Raw genomic sequence first — 17,875 nt, 5'->3', positions numbered from 1 at the left:
TTTCCCAGTCCCCTCAGGAGGGTTCCTCGTTGCTCGGTGAAGCTGTTTTGTTGACCGCAAAGCCTTTCCTCTTCTCTTCCAGATGAGCGGGTGGATCAGCGAACCTGCCTGATCTGCGGGGACAGAGCTACGGGGCTGCACTATGGGATCATCTCCTGCGAGGGCTGCAAGGGGTTCTTCAAAAGGAGCATCTGCAACAAGCGGGTTTACAGATGCAGTCGAGACAAGAACTGCGTCATGTCACGCAAGCAGCGCAACAGGTGCCAGTACTGCCGGCTGCTCAAATGTCTCCAGATGGGGATGAACCGGAAAGGTAAAGAAAACTGGGCTTTTTACTGGCGGAGGTACATTTGGGCCAGTGTTAGCCACGCCTGCTACCCTTCCTCAGCCACCGTTTGCTATTGCAATTCTGCCTCTCAGATTCTTGACGAGAAAAAGCGAAACTTCAGCGAAGTCATGCATGGATAAAAAGTTCTTCCTGAACTACTTCGTTACTGTATTGGAGGAAAAATCTGTATGAATTGAAAGCATATGTAAATATTTGGATCATTGTGATCCCTTTTCTCAGGGAAGGTAACGGTGTGTTACTGCCCTTCCTGGTGGATCTGTCCTTGCATTGATCCTGAGCCGGGTGATCACTCTTTCTGTGCTTCACTGTACTAACGTGGCAAAAATGAATGCACTTAACTAGGCTTTTACAGTCCAGGAGATTGAGTCAGGCTTTACCTGTTCAGTGTTGTGGGAGATTAGACCTGCAGCCGCTGCCCAGCGATAAGGTGTGAGGGTCTTCACTCGCCGCCCGTCTCTGGTTGGTGACACATGGCTCCCGGTGGTGGCATGTAGGGCTGGGGAATGCCGAAGGTGGTTTTGCCGGGTGCGAAGTCACCGAGGAGACATGTGCAGTCTGGGTTAGGGACAGCCACCCCTTGGCCCCCCCGTGTGCTGAGGGGATGAAATGCTGTCTTCAGGGTGGAAAATCTTAAGTAGCTCAGGAATTAATAATTGAAAATAGGGGTTTATTTCAGTGCCATGTCTCTCTAGTCCTCAGTCTTTTGATTTTTTAATCTCTGGAAATGCTGTTACCCATTAAAAGCAGCGATTTCGTGGTTTAAGGGCAGCAGAGAGGAGCCTGAGCAGAAGCGGGTGCTGCTGGAGCACAGGGGCTGCTCATGCTCCCTCCCGGACACGCGGGGGGGACCTTGTCCTGGCTGCCAAAACAGAAGCATCGTCTCATGTTTTTTAAATGTCGCTGTCGATGCCTTTGGTGTCATCGTTCATACCAAAGCCGCCTGTCGAAAGCGCTAAAACTGCCCTAAATCTCCTGCAAATCCCCCAGGATCTTCTTCCTCGGCAGGTGCCTCTCGGGGCCGAGACGGGCAGCTTACCGCCGGGCCGCCGCGGCGACAACGCGCCGCGGGGGCTTTGGTGGGGATGGGGGCGGCGAGCGGGGGCGCGCGAACCTGTTACCCGCGGGGCGGGGGGGTGGCCGCCTCGGGGGGCCTTTCTGCCACCTGGGAGGGGGGGGGTTGGTGCCGGGGCTCGGGGTGCCCCTCCGCGACCGGGGGGTGCAGACAGACCCCGGAGGGCTCCGGCCCGCCTGTCTCCCCGCCACTGCCCCCGTCCCCGTCCCCGTCCCCCCCCCCCCGGACCCTGGCGGCGGTGGCCGTGCCCGGTGCCGGCAGCGCGCGCGGCTCACCCGCGGGGGCGCAGCGCCCCCTGCCGGCCCGCCCCCGCCCCACCGCGCTTCCAGCCGGCGTCGCTGCGGAGGACGAGGCAGCCACCGGCGGGGGGGGGGGGGGGGGGGGCGAAGAAGCGTTTTCTTCCCGCCCCGGTGCGGGTCGGTGGGTCGCCAAGTTCCGCCGTCAGGGGGTCTCAGTGCGGCGACTTCTGCTCCCGGGCGGGGCCCAGCGCTTGGAGGGAAGCGGCCCCGAGGCGAGGCTGCCCTGCGGGGGCGGGTGGGGGGGGGGCGTCTGTGCTCTGGAGCCGCCCGGGTCTCTCGCAGCCCTTGAGCGCCGGCAGCTGCGGTGCGTGGCGGGTCCCGGCCAGGCTGTGCAGGGTTCCGAAAACCCCGTTTCAGAGAAGGGTCTTGGGCGCCCCGGGGTCTGGGAGGGGTCGGGCTGGAGCTGCAGGGACGGGGCTGGTCCGCCAGGGCTGAGCTTCGCAGCCCAGCGTGTGCCTGTGCTGACGGCCGGGTCGGGGATGGCAGCAGGTACAAGGCGGTGCCGGGCACCTCCCAGTGTGAGGTTTTTTTTCCTCCGTTTAAGCGAGGAATGGTGGTGAGGATTTGCCAAAACAAAGTCGGTTTGTGCCTGGTCGGTCTTGCTGTCAGAGGCTGCGGGGTCCGGCAAGGCGCCGAACCGCTGGCCGGCAGAGAACTGCTGGAGCGACCGTGACTGGAGCAGGAGTAACGGGGCCGTTCAACCTCCGGTGCCTGAAAGATACCGGCAGTCTTAAAGATAAAGTGTGTGAGCTCGGGTGGTGCCCGGCCTAGGGCTCTGGTTTGAATGGCACCCGCTGCTACAAGGGCCTGCACAGCCAAACCGGAGTCCCCTTAGCCCACAGGGGTTAAAGGTTTCACCGGGGGCAAGCTCAGAGGGCAGGAGTTCACCCGCGGGTACCTGGCAGCTCATCAGACCAGCTCAGCAGGGAGGGCAGCTCTGCTGGGCTGGCTGGAGCTGGAGGATGGAGCTCCTGGGCAAGGCAGAAAGCCATGGCAGGGTGACCACCAGCCTGGTGACCACCAGCGTTGTCTGCGTGGCTAAGAAGAGCTGTGAACTCTGCAGATTTCCCGAGGTGTTCTGTCAAATGACGTGCACATAGAAAAGGAAGATTTAACCTAATGTCTGCTACAATTACACTTTGAAACCAGGTGACCAAGATAATTTATGTTCATGGCTCGTAATGGAATTAGCTGAGAAGCTTTCTGAATCACAATTAGCAATAAAATATCTTGGAAAACTAGAGAAGTTCCCCCCAAGTTGGAAAACTGTTACTGTAGTTTCATTAAGAAAAAAAAAAAATCAACCTAAAGGGAGTAACAGAGAGCTAACCATGACAGCTTAGTTTTACATTGGTCACTTTTTTTTTTAATAAGAAACTAATGATTTTTGGAAAGAGCTTTCTCAGAAAATGAACAGCCTTGTTTGTTAAAATGGGCGTGCTGTCAGAGATTTGTGTGATGTAAAAGGTAACCGTAATTGTTTCATGTCCTGTGTCTGTGGCTTCTCCAGTGTGCTTAAACGAACGCTGGCTGGCATTTTAAATAAAAATACTTGCAGTTCCGTGGAGGTGGTGGGGTTCATGCTGGCAGGGCTAGAACTGTGTTGCTGATCTCGTAACGGGTTGCTGCGAGGTGCCGGAGGGATCGCCGTGCTGCTGGTCACGGACAGGGGGGCTGTAAATCATCGGGACGCTTTTGCGTCGCGCTTCGCGTTGCTCGACTCGGCGGCTGCGGTTCAGGGAAACGCGGTTTGGGCCCGGGTGCGGGGTGTGCGTCGCTCTGCCTGGCCACCATTGCCGTAGCTGAACCCGCCTCTGTGATCCCCGGGTTGCAAGTGCAGCCCCGAGGCAGCCGAGGAGGATTTGAGCTGAGGGTATCTAAAATTTCCTGGTACAGGAATTTCTCCTGAAGTTTTGTGTCATTTTCTGCTTCGAGAGGGCCTCCTGCAGCCCCGTGGGCCGAGCAGGGTGAGGCCGGCCGGCAGCAGCAAGGTCACCGCGCAGCTGGGGAGAGCCTCTTGCCAAGTCTGGCCAGGTCGCGGTGGGAAAGAGATTGGGACCTGATAAACAGGGGGGACCCGGCCCGGGAGAGGAGGCGCACGAGAAGCGGGGCCGCTCCTCGAATGCTGCCGGCTTCTGCAGAGCTGCTCTGCCAATAAAGAGGGAAGAGGAAGGTAGAGAAGCAGCTCCAAGATAATCCCCTTAATTGGACTTCACTGAAGCTCCCTGGAAACTGTTTAAAGAGCTTTAAAAATGCAGCTGCTCATCGAGAAACTAGGCTGCCCTTCTGCAAAGAACCTGCGTAGCTCAGGCTAGTGACTCAGATTTTAAACAACGGCTTTGCCGGCAGCCAGCTGGGGAAAACGCCTCCCCTCCATTTTCCATGGTGGCTGTAGGAGAGCTGACCCTCTGAAGTGGCAGCGGCGTTAGCAGTTACCCGTGAAGCGCTTTATCCCGGTGCGGGCGGCAGCACCGGTTGATGTGTCTCCCGGTGGAGCCTGGCTCGCGGTGGGCGCAGGGCTGCGGGCAGTGCGGTTAGAAACGTCAGCGTTGGCATTTAGTTTTCTAGCAGCCGTGGGTGTTCGTTGCGTTATTTCTGGAGGTGAAGATGGTTTGCTTTCTGTGTGCCATCTCTCAAATGATCCCGGAATTAATTGTGATGAGGGATTGCTATTCCTTCGTTACCTGTCACCCGGGGATCACATGAAGAAATACTAAACTCCCTGAGTACTGCCTGTAGCCCCGTCAACATGTTTGTGCCCTTTGGGGTGAGGGTCGTGGTGCGTACTGCTGGAGCTCCCCAGTGCCCTGGAAGGGGGGGGCGGTTTCTGTGTAAACTGCTTTGATGAACAAAATGAATCTTTTAAGATACAAAGATTTTTTGGAAAATAGTAGATACCTTCTTACGTATTTCTGGAATACCAACAGTAGTGTTCCTCACCAAGGTTTGCTTGTTTTCTTTCAGCAATCAGGGAGGATGGCATGCCAGGAGGCAGAAACAAAAGCATCGGACCTGTCCAGGTGAGCACGTGTGACCGTTTCTCCACGGTTCCCTTCAGCTTTTCGCCTTGGCACACACCGCGGGGTGGTGGGCTCAGGCCGTGGCAGCAGCTCGGCGTGGGATGGGGCCAGGGTTCCTGTGACTGAGCCTTTCTCAGCCCTGCTGTGCCTTCTGCTGCTGTCACAGGGCTTTGATTCCCCATGAGTGTTAGAAATACATCATGAACAGTAGATTTGTAAATAAAGCTTGGTGCTTGCCTGTCCCCGGAGGGGACGCGGCGCGGTCCCGGGGCGCCTACGGGAATACACGGGCCGTCTCCGGCCATCACGGCGCTCTGTCCTTTGTGAGCTGCACAAGGACGTCCGTCCCTCCACGGCTCCCAGTAAATCTCACGGGCTGCCTGCTGCAATTCCTTCAGTTGTTGCAAGCGGGGCACCCAGTAAATGTCTCGCTGATTGATGGCACAGCTTGTCTGGAGACGTCTTGTAAAGCGCGAGGTAATTCAGCACAACAGCTTGTACTGCACGCGTGAGAAATGATGGCCATTTCCAGCTCAATTCTAGAAAAGAGGTCTTTTAAAAGTTTACTGTTTATTTTAATAAAATAGAAATAACGCTGAAAGCATTTTCTGTGACTCCCTGTGCCTATGAAGAGACTACTCGCCCCAGTCCAAAACCAAACCGTGAGAAGCCAAGCAACCAGCTCTGTAAGGTCCTCCGTAGCGAGCCAAGGAACAGGCAGGAATTAGACAGTGAGGCCATGCCTGTGGTCAGCATCAGAGAGAGCCTGGCTCAAACAATAAAGTCTCTTAGTAACGATAGAACGTTTTCTGCCGTTTGCAAATGTTGTATTTATCACAGCCTTAAAGCCTGCGTCGGTCTAGCGGAGAAGAACAAACATTTAATTTCTGGCCAGGTAACAGTTTTTACTGCCCCTCTGAGCAATGTAGCTGTAGTAAAGCAGCAGCCTGTAGTAAAACAGAGCCAGGCAGGCTCTTGCTCATCTGAGACGTGTGTGATCGGTCAGCGTTGGGCTGTAGGTTATGCCATCAACTCCATTTCCTGAGGTGAGACTATTTAGCTGCTGCGCTCTTCGGGTTCTATACCTGGGTGAGCCTGCCGAGCTTTCCTTTTTCTTTGGGTTTTGGTTTGTTTTTTTGTTTTTTTTTTTTTTTTTTGCAAGACTGGCATAAACTGTCTGAGCAGTGTTTGTCTCTTGAAAATGATGTTCAGAGTTCAGTGCCCTTTCTTGCACCACGTTAACTCGACGTCTTTCCATATTTTGTGACAGCTTTGCCGTCGGGAAAAAAAAAAAAAAATCCCCAAAACATTAATGCTGCATTTTCCCCACTACTGACATGGCATTTCTCCAGGAGCACGCCCAGCTCTTCCTTGAAGCTTCATAATTAAGCGAACTCCTTTTTTTTTTTTTTTTTTTTTTTTTTTTTTTTTTAGTCCATTTTAGCTTCATATACCTTACTCTTTAATTCTTGGTTTGAGTATTAGGTGCTTGATTACTTCTTTAGGTGCCAACAGGTTCTTATCTGGGGAAAACAGTGAACAATGATTCCCTGTAAACGTTTTCCTGACTAATTTTATATATGTCACCTTGCCTCTCTCAATTGCTTCATCGAACTGGAGCCTCCCCCACCTTCCGTTTGCCTTTACCTTTGCCACGTACTGAGTGATGTTCCCGATGAACCGGCCTCAATTACTCCCAGGTTTTTCACTGTGTGACAGTGGCTGATTTACAGCTCGTTGCTGTGTGTATTTGACATCATCTTCTCATGTGTCCCTTCCTGTCTGCTGTGGTATCGTCACCTGAATTGTACTGCAGGTGCTGGCGGTCACCACGATGGTCTGTAAATAGAGTTTTTCATGTGTGTTCTCAAACGTAAAGGTGTGATACGGGCAGGAGCGGTGAGGTGTTCTTCCTGGTGCAGGGTGGTTTCAGCTGTCGGATGTGACTGTGCAGCCAAGGTGTTTGTGTGCTGAGGCTCTCCCTTGTTTCTGAAGTAACCGTAATGGTCCTGTATTTGACAGATATCAGAGGAAGAGATTGAGAGAATTATGTCTGGGCAAGAATTTGAGGGAGAGGCAAACATGTCATGGAGCAACAACGGAGACAGTGACCATAGTTCCCCTGGAAATGGAGTTTCTGAGAGCAACCAGCCTTCGCCCGTTTCTACTCCATCTTCAAGGTGGGAATGACCCCTGGAAGAATTCCTTATTACAGGGATCTTGACTGTCTTTCCCTGAGCGATACTTTGGGTCAGCGTAGGAAAAATACAGCGTGAGCGCGTCTGCGTGTGAACTGAGCGTGCTGCAGGTTCTTATGTCTCTGATTGTGTTTTAAGACAGCCAGCCACTGGATTGAACTGGGAGGTGAAATGCTCATGAGCCAGTGAAAAAGAAGACGATGTTGAGTTAAAGTTGTATTTGAAATATATCTTTTAATTTGTATTGATAGGTTTTTCTGCAGATCCTGGGAACTTGATTACCTTTCCCTGCTTATTCTGCATAAGCTCTTTTTCTGCACTGTGCTGAGATTTTGGAAATAAATGACTCCATTTAGGTTACTAATTGACGGTGTTTTATTAACGTCAGCTATTGTTGGTGCTAGCCTCCTGATGCAGCCTTTGATTGCAAACACGGCGAGAACCACACTTTAATGAATCGGGTGGAATTTTGGGGGTATATTAACGAGCTTTTCCCTTTCCAGTAGGTCTGTGGAGCTGAATGGATTCACTGCACTCAGGGATCAGTATATCGGGATGCCGGTGTCCACGCACTATCAGTACCTCCCGCACCTTTTTAGCTATTCTGCTCACTCGGCTCTGATGCCCCCCCAGCCGCGCAGCCTGGACCCCCAGTCGCACAGTCTCATCAATCAGCTGGTGTCAGCGGAGGACCTGGAGCCGCTGGGCACGCCGATGCTCATAGAGGACGGGTGAGTGTGCGCGGCACGAGGGTGCCCAGAGCTGCGTGCTCCCGGCTGGCCTTTCGGTCCGGCCGTCCCCGCCTGCACACGCGGCTCCAGCTCGTGCTGCAGGGGCTGCTGACGGCGAGGGGGGTGGCTGGGTGGGCGTTCATGCCCCGATCGGCACGGGGAGCACGTCCCTGCGGAGAAGACGCAGCTGTAGTGCAAGCAGCAGAGCAGACCCTGTCCCAGGGGTGGCCTGTGCCCTTGCCTGGGGCTGGAGCTGGCACGCACGGGCCTTGCGGGGGGTTCCAGGCTACGTGGGAGCGGGTTCGATGCGTTTCAGCGCCGAGTTTGCATTAACTGTCCAGAAGTTAATCAGCACAGTAGCTGGGAAAATACACACGGGTGGAAAAAAGCTGGGTAGTCCATTGGTGAGAGCTGCAGGACTGTCTCTGAGGCTGAGCTGCCCCGTGGCCGGGTGGGCTGGGTGCTGGCCGGGAGGGTGACCCCAGGGATGAGGGGGGCTCCCCGGCTGGGCAGGCTGGGCGCTGGCCGTTGTGGCTCCTGCCGCCAGGTGACACTCTGGACACCAGCACGTCGGTGTCGCACCAGTTCCTGTGGCATTTGCCTTGCTTTTCAGGTGCCTCGTCAGATGGTCTCATTCGATGTTGTTAATTGTTTTTATGCCTTCGTATTAACTGTGCCTGCAGGTATAAAGTGACTCAGGCAGAGCTGTTTGCGTTGTTGTGTCGTCTGGCGGATGAATTGCTTTTCAGGCAGATTGCTTGGATCAAGAAGCTGCCGTTCTTCTGCGAACTGTCCATCAAGGACTATACCTGCCTGCTCAGCTCCACATGGCAGGAGCTGATCCTGCTCTCCTCACTGACAGTTTACAGCAAGCAGATCTTTGGTGACCTTGCGGACGTCACCTCCAAGTACTCTCCCTCTGACGATGAGCTGCACAGGTGAGACGTCGAGCTGAGCTCATGGGCAAGGGAGTGAGGTCTAGGGATGGAGGAGCCGTCTGGAGGGTGGTGGTGGGGCACCCTGTGACTGCCTGACCACCTCTCCTGGGACAGGTCGCTTCACCTGCAGCTGTTTTCCTTTTCTGCTTTTTAGGGAACGGCCGTTCCAGGCTTAGAAAGCACGCTGTGGTTAGTCAGTGTCGGATCAAAACCTCCTCCTGCAGGGGAAGGTGCGTGGTGCTGTGTGGTGCTTTTGGCAGTCCCCGTAGCGGTGCTGTCATCCTCCAGCACAGCCCTACAAACCACCGTTTTTATGGGGAGAGTAAAACCAACCCACACTTCGGGTAACCCTGAGATACAGAACGGAAGGTCTAACTTAAAAACTCTTTGGGCCAGTGGAAAGGTTGTTCACAAAGCTGGTTATCTGTATTATCAAAGTGCTCATTATTAATTGCTATTTCATTGTTTTGATTACATAAATTTAAAGATGTTGCAACTTCGCGCTTGTTTTTTCCATAGTACGTGCTATCTGATGCTCTGAGGAACCTGCCTTTCATTTATCATTTTGGTCAGGGTGTTGTTTTTTTGGTTTGGGTGTTTTGTTTTTGTAGTCTTGGTGCCAGACAGACCCTCCTTTTGGTAGCAGACTCACAATCTCACAATACTATGGCGGAATAGGTAGGATTTACGGAAACTGCTGCCCACCCTCCCTTTTAACATCTGCCCCGTTTGTGCTCTGCCCTTGCTAGGCTTGGTGATTTGTCAGCAGTCGCCAGGGGATCTAAGTGTCTGATGAGCAGAGAGTTAAAATACTGCTGTGGTCTTCAGCCATCGCCGTATCTAATGGTTCCTTGAGGTCCCTTTGTGCGTCTGTTTTGACAACCGGAGGAGCTGGCTGGCTGATGACCACAGCGGAGGAGTGGAGGAGCCGAGAGCTGGCCCCAGGTGTCTCTTTTCCTGGGACAGGTTCCTCCACGGCACTGTTCTGCCCGGCCATTCATCGTGCATCTGGTGCTGCTCCTGCGAGGAACAGTGAGGGTCATAGAAAACCACAATAACACTTGTTCCCGCATTCAGCCGTCCTCTTGTTCCTGCTGTCCTGATCAGAGCCTCAAAAGAGAAGTGTTTGTTTCATTTTGGGTTTGCGAGAAATACGAGTGAGAGGTAAGAAAACAAGACAAAGGAGGAATCCTCGCCCTTCAGAAACCGCAATTCAGAGCTGGTCGCCTCAAAAGTCCTTCAGAGAAGATCTGTGCACGTGGATGGAAATAGGTGTTCTTGGGAGCGGAATTTTTCTGTAATCCCTTCTTCTGACTTAGCTTTCCAGGTATCGTTAATTGTCATTAGTAACATGGGAAGACGCACACCAAAAAAGCCATTTAGCGGGAAGCTGCGCGGATGAGGGTCTCCAGCTGCACGGCTCCCTCCCTCCCTCCCGGTGGTCTCTGGGGTCGTTCAGCCACAGCGTGACTGCAGGTGGCAGTGGGGCAGTTTGTGGGTATCGGGCTCCCTGTCCGACTCACGCGTGGAAAAGCTGGTCCCTTTGGATCTGAGAGGGGCTCCTTTGGCGGGACGTTTCCTCGCCGAGCCCCTCTCTTCAGAGAGCTCTGGCGTCCATCGGTGGCGGTTGCAAACGGGGGTTCTTTAGGTCTCGTGGGTGGTTGCAGAAGCCTCGCTGAGCTGTGATAATCTGGCGCTCTGGGGTTAATTTCTGTTCTGATTTAGCAAAATGACAGAAGCGATGCTAATGCTGAGGTGGGTGATGAAGGAAGGCTTAGGACGAGCTCCTCGGCCCCTGTTTTAATCCCTTCTAACCGCTGGCTAAATGTTCTGTTCACCTGCTAGAGCAAATGTTTTCTTTTATTGTGCTGTTTTTCTGAAGATGAATATGAAATGAATAGATTCCTGACCTCCCCCAGCACTCCTGATAGCGCTTCCCTTCCCCCTCCTCCCCGGCCGATCCCGATAACTCCCAGCCAGGAACTTGCCTGGTGTAAACTGCGAGGAAAAGTGTGTGGAGGAGTCAGGCCTCGAGAAGAAACAGGGCTGTGAAAAACAGAACAGCTTTGTTTGAAAGGGGGAGGAAAGTATGCGCAGAAAAGTAAGACAGTTCAACTGCAGGAATGAGAGAAGAGCTCTCCTGGATTTATGAAGTGATGAGTGGCTGGTAAAAATGTGCATGCTATAAAAACAATTAAACCCAACAGACAACTGAGTGGTCTTTGTGCTCATTAACTTCTTGAGCTTTGCGATCTTGCACCTGCAAGATTTTTAATGTCAACTTGAGAGCAAGAAAACTTGTACAACTTTAGATTAGCCGACAAGGCTTTCATCGCTTACAATATTACTTTCTTGAAGAAGTGACCTGGAGTTCAGATAGCTTGTTTTCTCTTCTCTGGGGTCAAACTCCACCATGCATTTTACAAATAACTTTGAAGTAAACAAACACACATGCCAAAATAAGGTATTTTTCAGTGAAGAAGGTTCTATTTCTGTTCTATTCAACGATGGCTTTCTGGCTGTGCTCTTGTTCTTTGTGCTGTACAATGCCAGAGCACAGCTGAAGCTTCCCTAAACACTCCTGTCCCACTTCTGAGCATTTTTGCAATATGCAATTTCTTTGAAACCGGGGCGATTGCTGTGAGATGTGTTGCCGAGAGGCCGTTGGCACGCGGGGGATGGACCTGGGGCGTGCCCTCCAGCTCCACTTCTGCCTGTTCCTTACGCCGTGGCTTTTTCATGGTGCACACGCGGGGGTTTCGCTCCTGAAGAAGCAGCCCGGCACCCCCTTCGGCAGGAGGATCTCGTTCGGCACCCGCAAAATCTCCCATCGGGCAATTTCCCGGGAGGTTGTGGGGAGATTTACGCTCCCCGTGCGTCGGCGTGCCCTCTCCTGCCCGTCTCTGTCGCTGGCTTCCCTTGGCCAGGGTGGACGCTCAGGAGCAATGTGCAGCTTGTTTTCAGCAGAGAGCCAGAAATGAGCGTGGCTGGGTGGTGAGATCCTCCAGGGCTGGTACGGATGGTGGACCCAGATCCCAGCGGGGGATCCCTGACGGTCCACTCTAGCGGCAGTGCTTTTCTGGTTGGGTCTGGCTGTGCGTTTATCAAGTGCAGTGAATGCGGCACGTCCTGTTTGAGGGGGAAGCTTTGGAAGGAAACGGCACGTGTTCCTTAGGCTGCGCGATTCAACCTTAGACCAGAGCCTGCACTTTCTCTCCCTTCAACACTGGCTGTTTGTGGTTTCGTGCGTATTTGTATTCGTGAGAGGGATCCCAGCCTTCCTGCGGTATGTTAGGGGTGCTCTGATCCTGCAAAAACACCCGTCAGGAGTAAGGCGCAGTGCTGTACAGCGTGGCTGCGAGCTGCTTGCTGTGGGGGATAGAGGCAGCGCACCACCAGGCAGAGGGGGATACCTGCCGACCCTTGCATCTGGGGGGCAGCGGGCGTCTTGCAGGATGTTTTCATGTCCTACGAGACCAGGATCGCTCCACATTTCTGTGAGATCTCCTCTCATTCCCCAAATGGCTTAGTTAAACCTCCCCTTAGCCCGGTGAAGGGCAGAGGCACAATCCCCATTGAAACCTGGGCAAATAGAAGCGCGGAGAGGCAAAGCAGCGTGCCTGCAAGCACGCAAGGAGTTTTTGCGTATTCCTGGCTCCATCAACCCTTTTCCGCTGTCAGAGCAGGCTGGTGATGAGCTGAATCACCAAGAGATGGTTCTTTGCTAAAGTACCTGTAGCAGTCAAGATTGTAACTGAGTCCTTTTCCTTCTGCTTCAGTTTAATGGTGCCAGCAGGCTTCAAGCAGTCTTGATGATGATTTTTTTTAATTCTCTTGCAAGATGTTAAAATCTCTGAAGTTATTTTAATAAGCTTCTGGCCTTTATTGCGCAGCCTGTGTCCTGCATACGTTGATGTGTGATCTCTGTCCTCCAGATTCAGTGAAGAGGGGATGGAGGTGATGGAGCGGTTGATCTACCTCTTTCGCAAATTTAACCAGTTGAAGGTCAGCAATGAGGAGTACGCGTGCATGAAAGCCATTAACTTCCTAAATCAAGGTGAGTTGATGAAGAGAAGGTATTTGCCCCACTGGAGAAATGCTGTGAAACCGTCTGAGCAGCCTTTGCTTCCCTGATGAGAAATGGGAAGACGGGGTCCGAGACCACGGAGACGCGCGAGCTCTGAGACCTCTCTGTACGTGTTCGCTGTCGTGCAGAGTGGGATACACGTGGGTGCCCACGTGAAGAAATCCTGGAAGTGAATGAATTCATTTGCTTAGACGGTTTTTATTGCCTTTGACTATAGGCACCAAGGACAGTCAGCGTGTTGTTTTACATGGGTGCCAGGGGTGCCAGTACCAGAGTAAGAACAGAGCAGAGAGGCTGGTGAAACCTTTCTGGGTCAGGTTTGGGGGAGTGGTGACTTACAAGCTGCTGACAAACTTTTCATCAGACAAAGGTGTGTCATCTGAAAGCATTACTGCTTTAGGTAACTGTTTAGGCAATTAACTAGGTGGTACTTTAAAACCAGTTAATTCACGTGACTTTTCTTCCTGAAGTAAACATTGACTGTTTGCATAACAGCCTTTCAAAGATTCCCAACTAGAAAATATAATTGTTCATTTTTCTGCTTTAAGGGTAAATTTGTAAAATCAGTCCTCCCTTTTTTTAGAGCTTTTCTGACTCTTTAAAATGTCTACATTGAGGATATATACTTAGGTCACCTAGCTGGCTTCTTGCTTTTGAGATTTTGTACCTAATGCTCACTGTTCAAAGTGAAAAGTAATCATGAATGAAGTATTTATGTGGAGGCAATGAATTCTGCCTGAGAAGGGACGGTATCCTTCTGTCGATTAACCAGTGCATTAAAGCTGGCAGTCCAGGCTGCTGCAAGACCCTGCACGTTTCAGAATCCATGCAGAGGGATTCTTCAACACGTGAGAAGATCCTGGTCAGTTCCTAACAACCATAGTGGGCTGAAATAGTTTGGAACAGATCAGTTTTGTTCTTCAGTGCTTGTCCCTGTCTCCACCCTTGCCCACTGTCTCAATCCACTGCTTGTGGATCCCCTTCCCCGGGTGTTTGTTGTGGCCCCGTGTCTGTGGGGCCTTGCAGGACATTTCTTCCCGTTGTAAATGAAGACGACTGTTGAGAGGCAAATGCTTAACGGATGGTGTTCAGTGTAATTTTGGAAATAAATGTCCCCAAAGTCTTTTGTGCTGTGAAAGATAGTTGCGGTCTGTGAAAATGTGCTGCAGGCTCCCTCCTCCCCCACTCGTTTCCAGCAGGAGATAGTGCTGACGCTTCAATCTGTGCCGGGCTGAGGTTCCGGTTTGCTTCCCTGGGCAGTTTCCTGACACTGGATAATACACTTCTCGAGCTGGCTCCATTGTTTTCCAAAATGTATTTTCATTAACTTCCTGTCTTCTTTTATTTTTAGTTGAAGTTTGCAATTTTTTATGTGAAATACCTGAGAATTATTTTTGAAAGTCAGCTTTTGGGCAGTGGATAAATGCCTCTTCCGTCAGATGGTCTTCCAGTACCGAGCCTGCACCAAGGGTCCGCAGCTTCCTTGCTCCCCACGCTGGATCCTTCCCAGGACCCCCAGCAGCGCGTTGGTGCCGTCGATCACGCCGAGCGCTGGCAGTGGGCCTTCCTGCCAGCTTGATGGCTTGGAAACGTCCATTTTTCCTTTGTGTGTGCTGCCTGACATTGGCAAAGCTAGATTTAAAAATAAGAAGGTGACAAGTTTATAAAGCTCATATGACATAATTCATAAGCAGATGGGGAGAAATATGATGATACCTTGAATTATAGAGTTGAGCGCTTTCCTCGGCCAAGATGATGTAGCTAAAATCAACGTGTTTCTGCCTGAGGGAGTATTACACTGAATCCGCTGTGAGGCCTGAACCTTGACACGCAGCTGCGTTACACCAGGCAGGCAGGGATTTAGGGTTGCTGGAGCTGTTATCTCCCCGAGCATCCATTGAGCTCTGCCGATGAGCAGCTTAGGACGCGAGCTGTTCTCACCCTGGTCTTTCGTGGAAGGAAATCCTGTACCCAGACACACGTGTAGACGCATCCCCAATGCAGGCGCGTCGGGGGGAGACGGGACTTTCGGTACCTGTCCGGCTGGGCACTCGAAGCCGGTCTCCAAAGCGGGGACCCACCTTACGGTTTTAGCAGTCAGTTTGTCTTCCCTGGAGAAATGGCAGTCAGTGCGGGTTTGCTGCTTTTCTAGGATGTTTTCGTCATGTTTTCTTGACTCTGTCATCGTATTCGCTTGCAGACATCAGGGGTCTCACTAACGCGTCCCAGCTGGAGCAGCTGAACAAGCGGTATTGGTATGTTTGCCAGGACTTCACCGAGTACAAATACCCACACCAGCCAAACCGTTTTCCGGATTTAATGATGTGTTTGCCAGAGATACGATATATCGCAGGTAACTTTTTGAGCTCTTCCCCTGCTGAGATTGGGTACAAGTTATGAAATTTGCTTTTAAAAGGAAATTTATAACAGTGAAATCCTCACTGACTTTGGTGGAGGATGTTTGTGGAGCTTCTCCCCCACCTTTAAGCCGATCTCCCATCACCCCCAGCTCACCCAGCTCGATGGGCTCCTTCTAGGTTGTCCCTGTGACGCTGGTGGATGCAGTGTTACGTCCCGAGTCCCCTGCCCCCAAGATGTGCCTTGCTCTGACCTGCCACCCTTTAAGTACTTTGGTCAGGTTCTTGTTTCATTTTCTTCTTTTCAATCCCAACTCAGAGGCATTTTGTCTCAAAAGGGCGTCATCCTGGCTTGACGAGTTACCTTGTAAGAAATAGAGAGGTCCCTGAAATGCCGCGTAATTAAGGAGCAGATGATGAGCAGAGCGGCGGGCGGTTCTGCAGCGTAACCCCCAGGTTTCAGCTCGTCTGGACCTCTGAAATCCGCAGGGCATTTTCAAATGCAGTCGTGTCACTAATTAGGTCTACAAGGTCTGGTGTTACTAAAAGGTTGTTTGTTCCTGAATGTTATGGCAAAGGGAGAACTTGCCTCCCTGTGTCAAGGCTCCGTGTGCTTCATCCTGCTGCCTTGTAACGAACCAGGCAATAATCACAGAGTAGCTCTTGTAATTTGCTCATTGAGATCAACAAGGGAGTTTGAGGAGAGGTGGGATTTAGTCTTTCCCAGTTTCTATAAATACTGCTCCATTGTGGAGAAATCATTTTGATCTGACTTTGACCATTTATTTTGCTTTCGATTTCAGTAAATAATAAATCCTGTTGTGTCCAAATGAATATCAAATGTCTAATGTAGCAGTAGGATGATTAACTGTTTCTCTGAGAGGTTCAAGGTAAAACCATCTCCGGCGTTGCTGGCTTAGGTGTCTCTGAAATCTGATTCAGGAGTGGCTGCTAATTCTGTTTTTTTTTCTTACCAGGAAAAATGGTGAATGTCCCCCTGGAGCAGCTGCCTCTCCTTTTTAAGGCCGTTCTACATTCCTGCAAGACGAGCGTGAGCAAAGAGTGAGCCCGGCTCGCCCGGCCGGTGCCTTACGCTGTGCCTCAGGCAGGGAGCTGGCTCACCCCGGGAGAGGGGCCAACGTGATCCGGGCAGGAGACGGGCGGCGGGCAGCCCTGCTGTTGTAGCAAGAATCTTTTTTGTTTGTTTTTGTTTTTTTACTCTTTTTCCTATATATTTATTTCACGACAGAGTTGAATGTATGATCTTCAACACGATGCACATGGTTCTGTATGAATGCAGCAGATGCATTCTCCAGCGGTTTACAGAATGTGAAGATGTTTAATGTTACAGTGTTTGTTAGGGTTAGTTCTTTTGTACTGGGGGGCTGGGGACCGAGATGACTAAGACTACCTCAAGGAGAAGATGCTGTTCGCGCACTTGCTCTTTCCATGATTCGTATCCGCAAGCGTTTGTCGTAGAGAGCAAACGGCCTCACCGCGTCGGCAGAGCTGTTAGAATCCCAAATGGGCAAAGAATTTTGGAGAAGTGGGTGTTAGAGAAGTGCCAAGCTTTTATTCTTTAATTGTAGTGGTAATTTTAAAAAGGCAGGGACTGGGGAAGGAGGAAAAGTCTGTCTAGCCAGTCGGTTTCTTTTCCCTTGGCAGGTTGCAGATGCAGGTGGCAGCTCCTGCGGTTTCCGCGAGTCCTGCCCCAGCGGGACCGTGGTGCTCCCGAGCTGTGAGGGGCTCACTGCCCCCGTCCCCTCCTGGGGAGCTGCAGGAGTGGGCTCTGCCCCCAGCCCCAGCCTGACCAGCTGGCCCCTCGCTGTCGCTGCACACCTTTCCGTTCGACTGAAGCTGCGTGGCTGCAGTTCGTAGCAGGCTCCTGGCGTTACGCAGAGGCACTCTTGTTGCTAGAGAACTGCAAGTAATTCCTCATCGCTTCCTTGTCATCCATTTTAGGTTCACAAAAGCAGGAAACACCTACTTGGAGAAGAGGCAGGATTGCCCCTTTTAGTGTGTTCCTCCAGGGTGGTGTCTGACTACTGAGGAGGCTTCCGCGTTGCAGCAGTCCCGAGCGGCCCGTTTCTGGGAGCAGTTAACGTGCCCCGTGGTTAAATGTGACCTGTGCAGCGGGGTAAGGGACTCCAGCGTCCTCTGGCACGGCGTTCTCTGCTGGACTCGGGGAATGCGTGAGCCATAGTCCTAATCTGCCAGGGCTGTTCTGCTGCTCGTGGAATCCCTTCTTAGCAGGAAAGCCGGTGTGAATGCTTGTTCTGTCCGAGGTGTTGCAGGGCTTGGATTCTCCATCTCGTAACCTCCGCACCACTCACCGCGTGGAGAACTGGTTTAATGACGACTGGGTGGCTATTTGAGTAATTGCCAAGTGCTGGTGTTTGTCTAAGCTTGGGTGTTGTCGTGAGTAACCTCGTGGCTTCCTGCTCGTGGTGCTGGTGGGGAGGTCGGATGAGATGCTCTTGTTCTCGTCTCCTTCATCAAGAATTAGCTTTCGAAGACTCAGTCGCTCTCCTAGGCAGCCGTGTCGCCCTGGCGGGATTTCCTTCCCTGTGTCCTTAGGTGTGAATCTGGTGTTGGTGTAGCAAGAGGGTTCACCAAAAGTGTTCGAATGCTGTTTTGAAAATATTTGGGGAAACGACTTCTGTCCTTTCAGGGTAGGAGGGACCAGTTGCTGCCTCCTTGTCTTGTCCTGATGCCGGCTGTGCGGCACAGCGCGAGCGCCGCTCGCAGGTGCCGGAGCTGCTGCGAGATGAATGTGACGGTGAACAGGAGAAAAATCTCCTTCACCAAAGTCGTCTTTCCTCCC

General features: G+C 52.0%; 1 protein-coding gene across 1 annotated transcript in view; it reads left to right on the top strand.

Moving 5' to 3' along the window:
* Positions 1-16,117, top strand: part of NR6A1 (nuclear receptor subfamily 6 group A member 1) — an 87,384-nt gene extending 71,267 nt beyond the window's left edge. The window contains exons 3-10 of the mRNA XM_086475630.1: positions 83-313; positions 4,685-4,740; positions 6,763-6,920; positions 7,442-7,669; positions 8,353-8,607; positions 12,543-12,664; positions 14,895-15,047; positions 16,029-16,117. Coding sequence (XP_086331756.1) covers positions 83-313; positions 4,685-4,740; positions 6,763-6,920; positions 7,442-7,669; positions 8,353-8,607; positions 12,543-12,664; positions 14,895-15,047; positions 16,029-16,117 — 1,292 coding nt within the window. The remainder of the gene's footprint in view (positions 1-82; positions 314-4,684; positions 4,741-6,762; positions 6,921-7,441; positions 7,670-8,352; positions 8,608-12,542; positions 12,665-14,894; positions 15,048-16,028) is intronic.
* Positions 16,118-17,875: the final 1,758 nt, after the last annotated feature.

The sequence above is a fragment of the Leptosomus discolor genome, chromosome 19 (genome assembly GCF_034619465.1).
Source record: "Leptosomus discolor isolate bLepDis1 chromosome 19, bLepDis1.hap2, whole genome shotgun sequence".
Taxonomy (NCBI): domain Eukaryota; kingdom Metazoa; phylum Chordata; class Aves; order Leptosomiformes; family Leptosomidae; genus Leptosomus; species Leptosomus discolor.
Note: the sequence above shows the minus strand (reverse complement) of the source record. Positions and strands in the feature narration are given on the sequence as shown.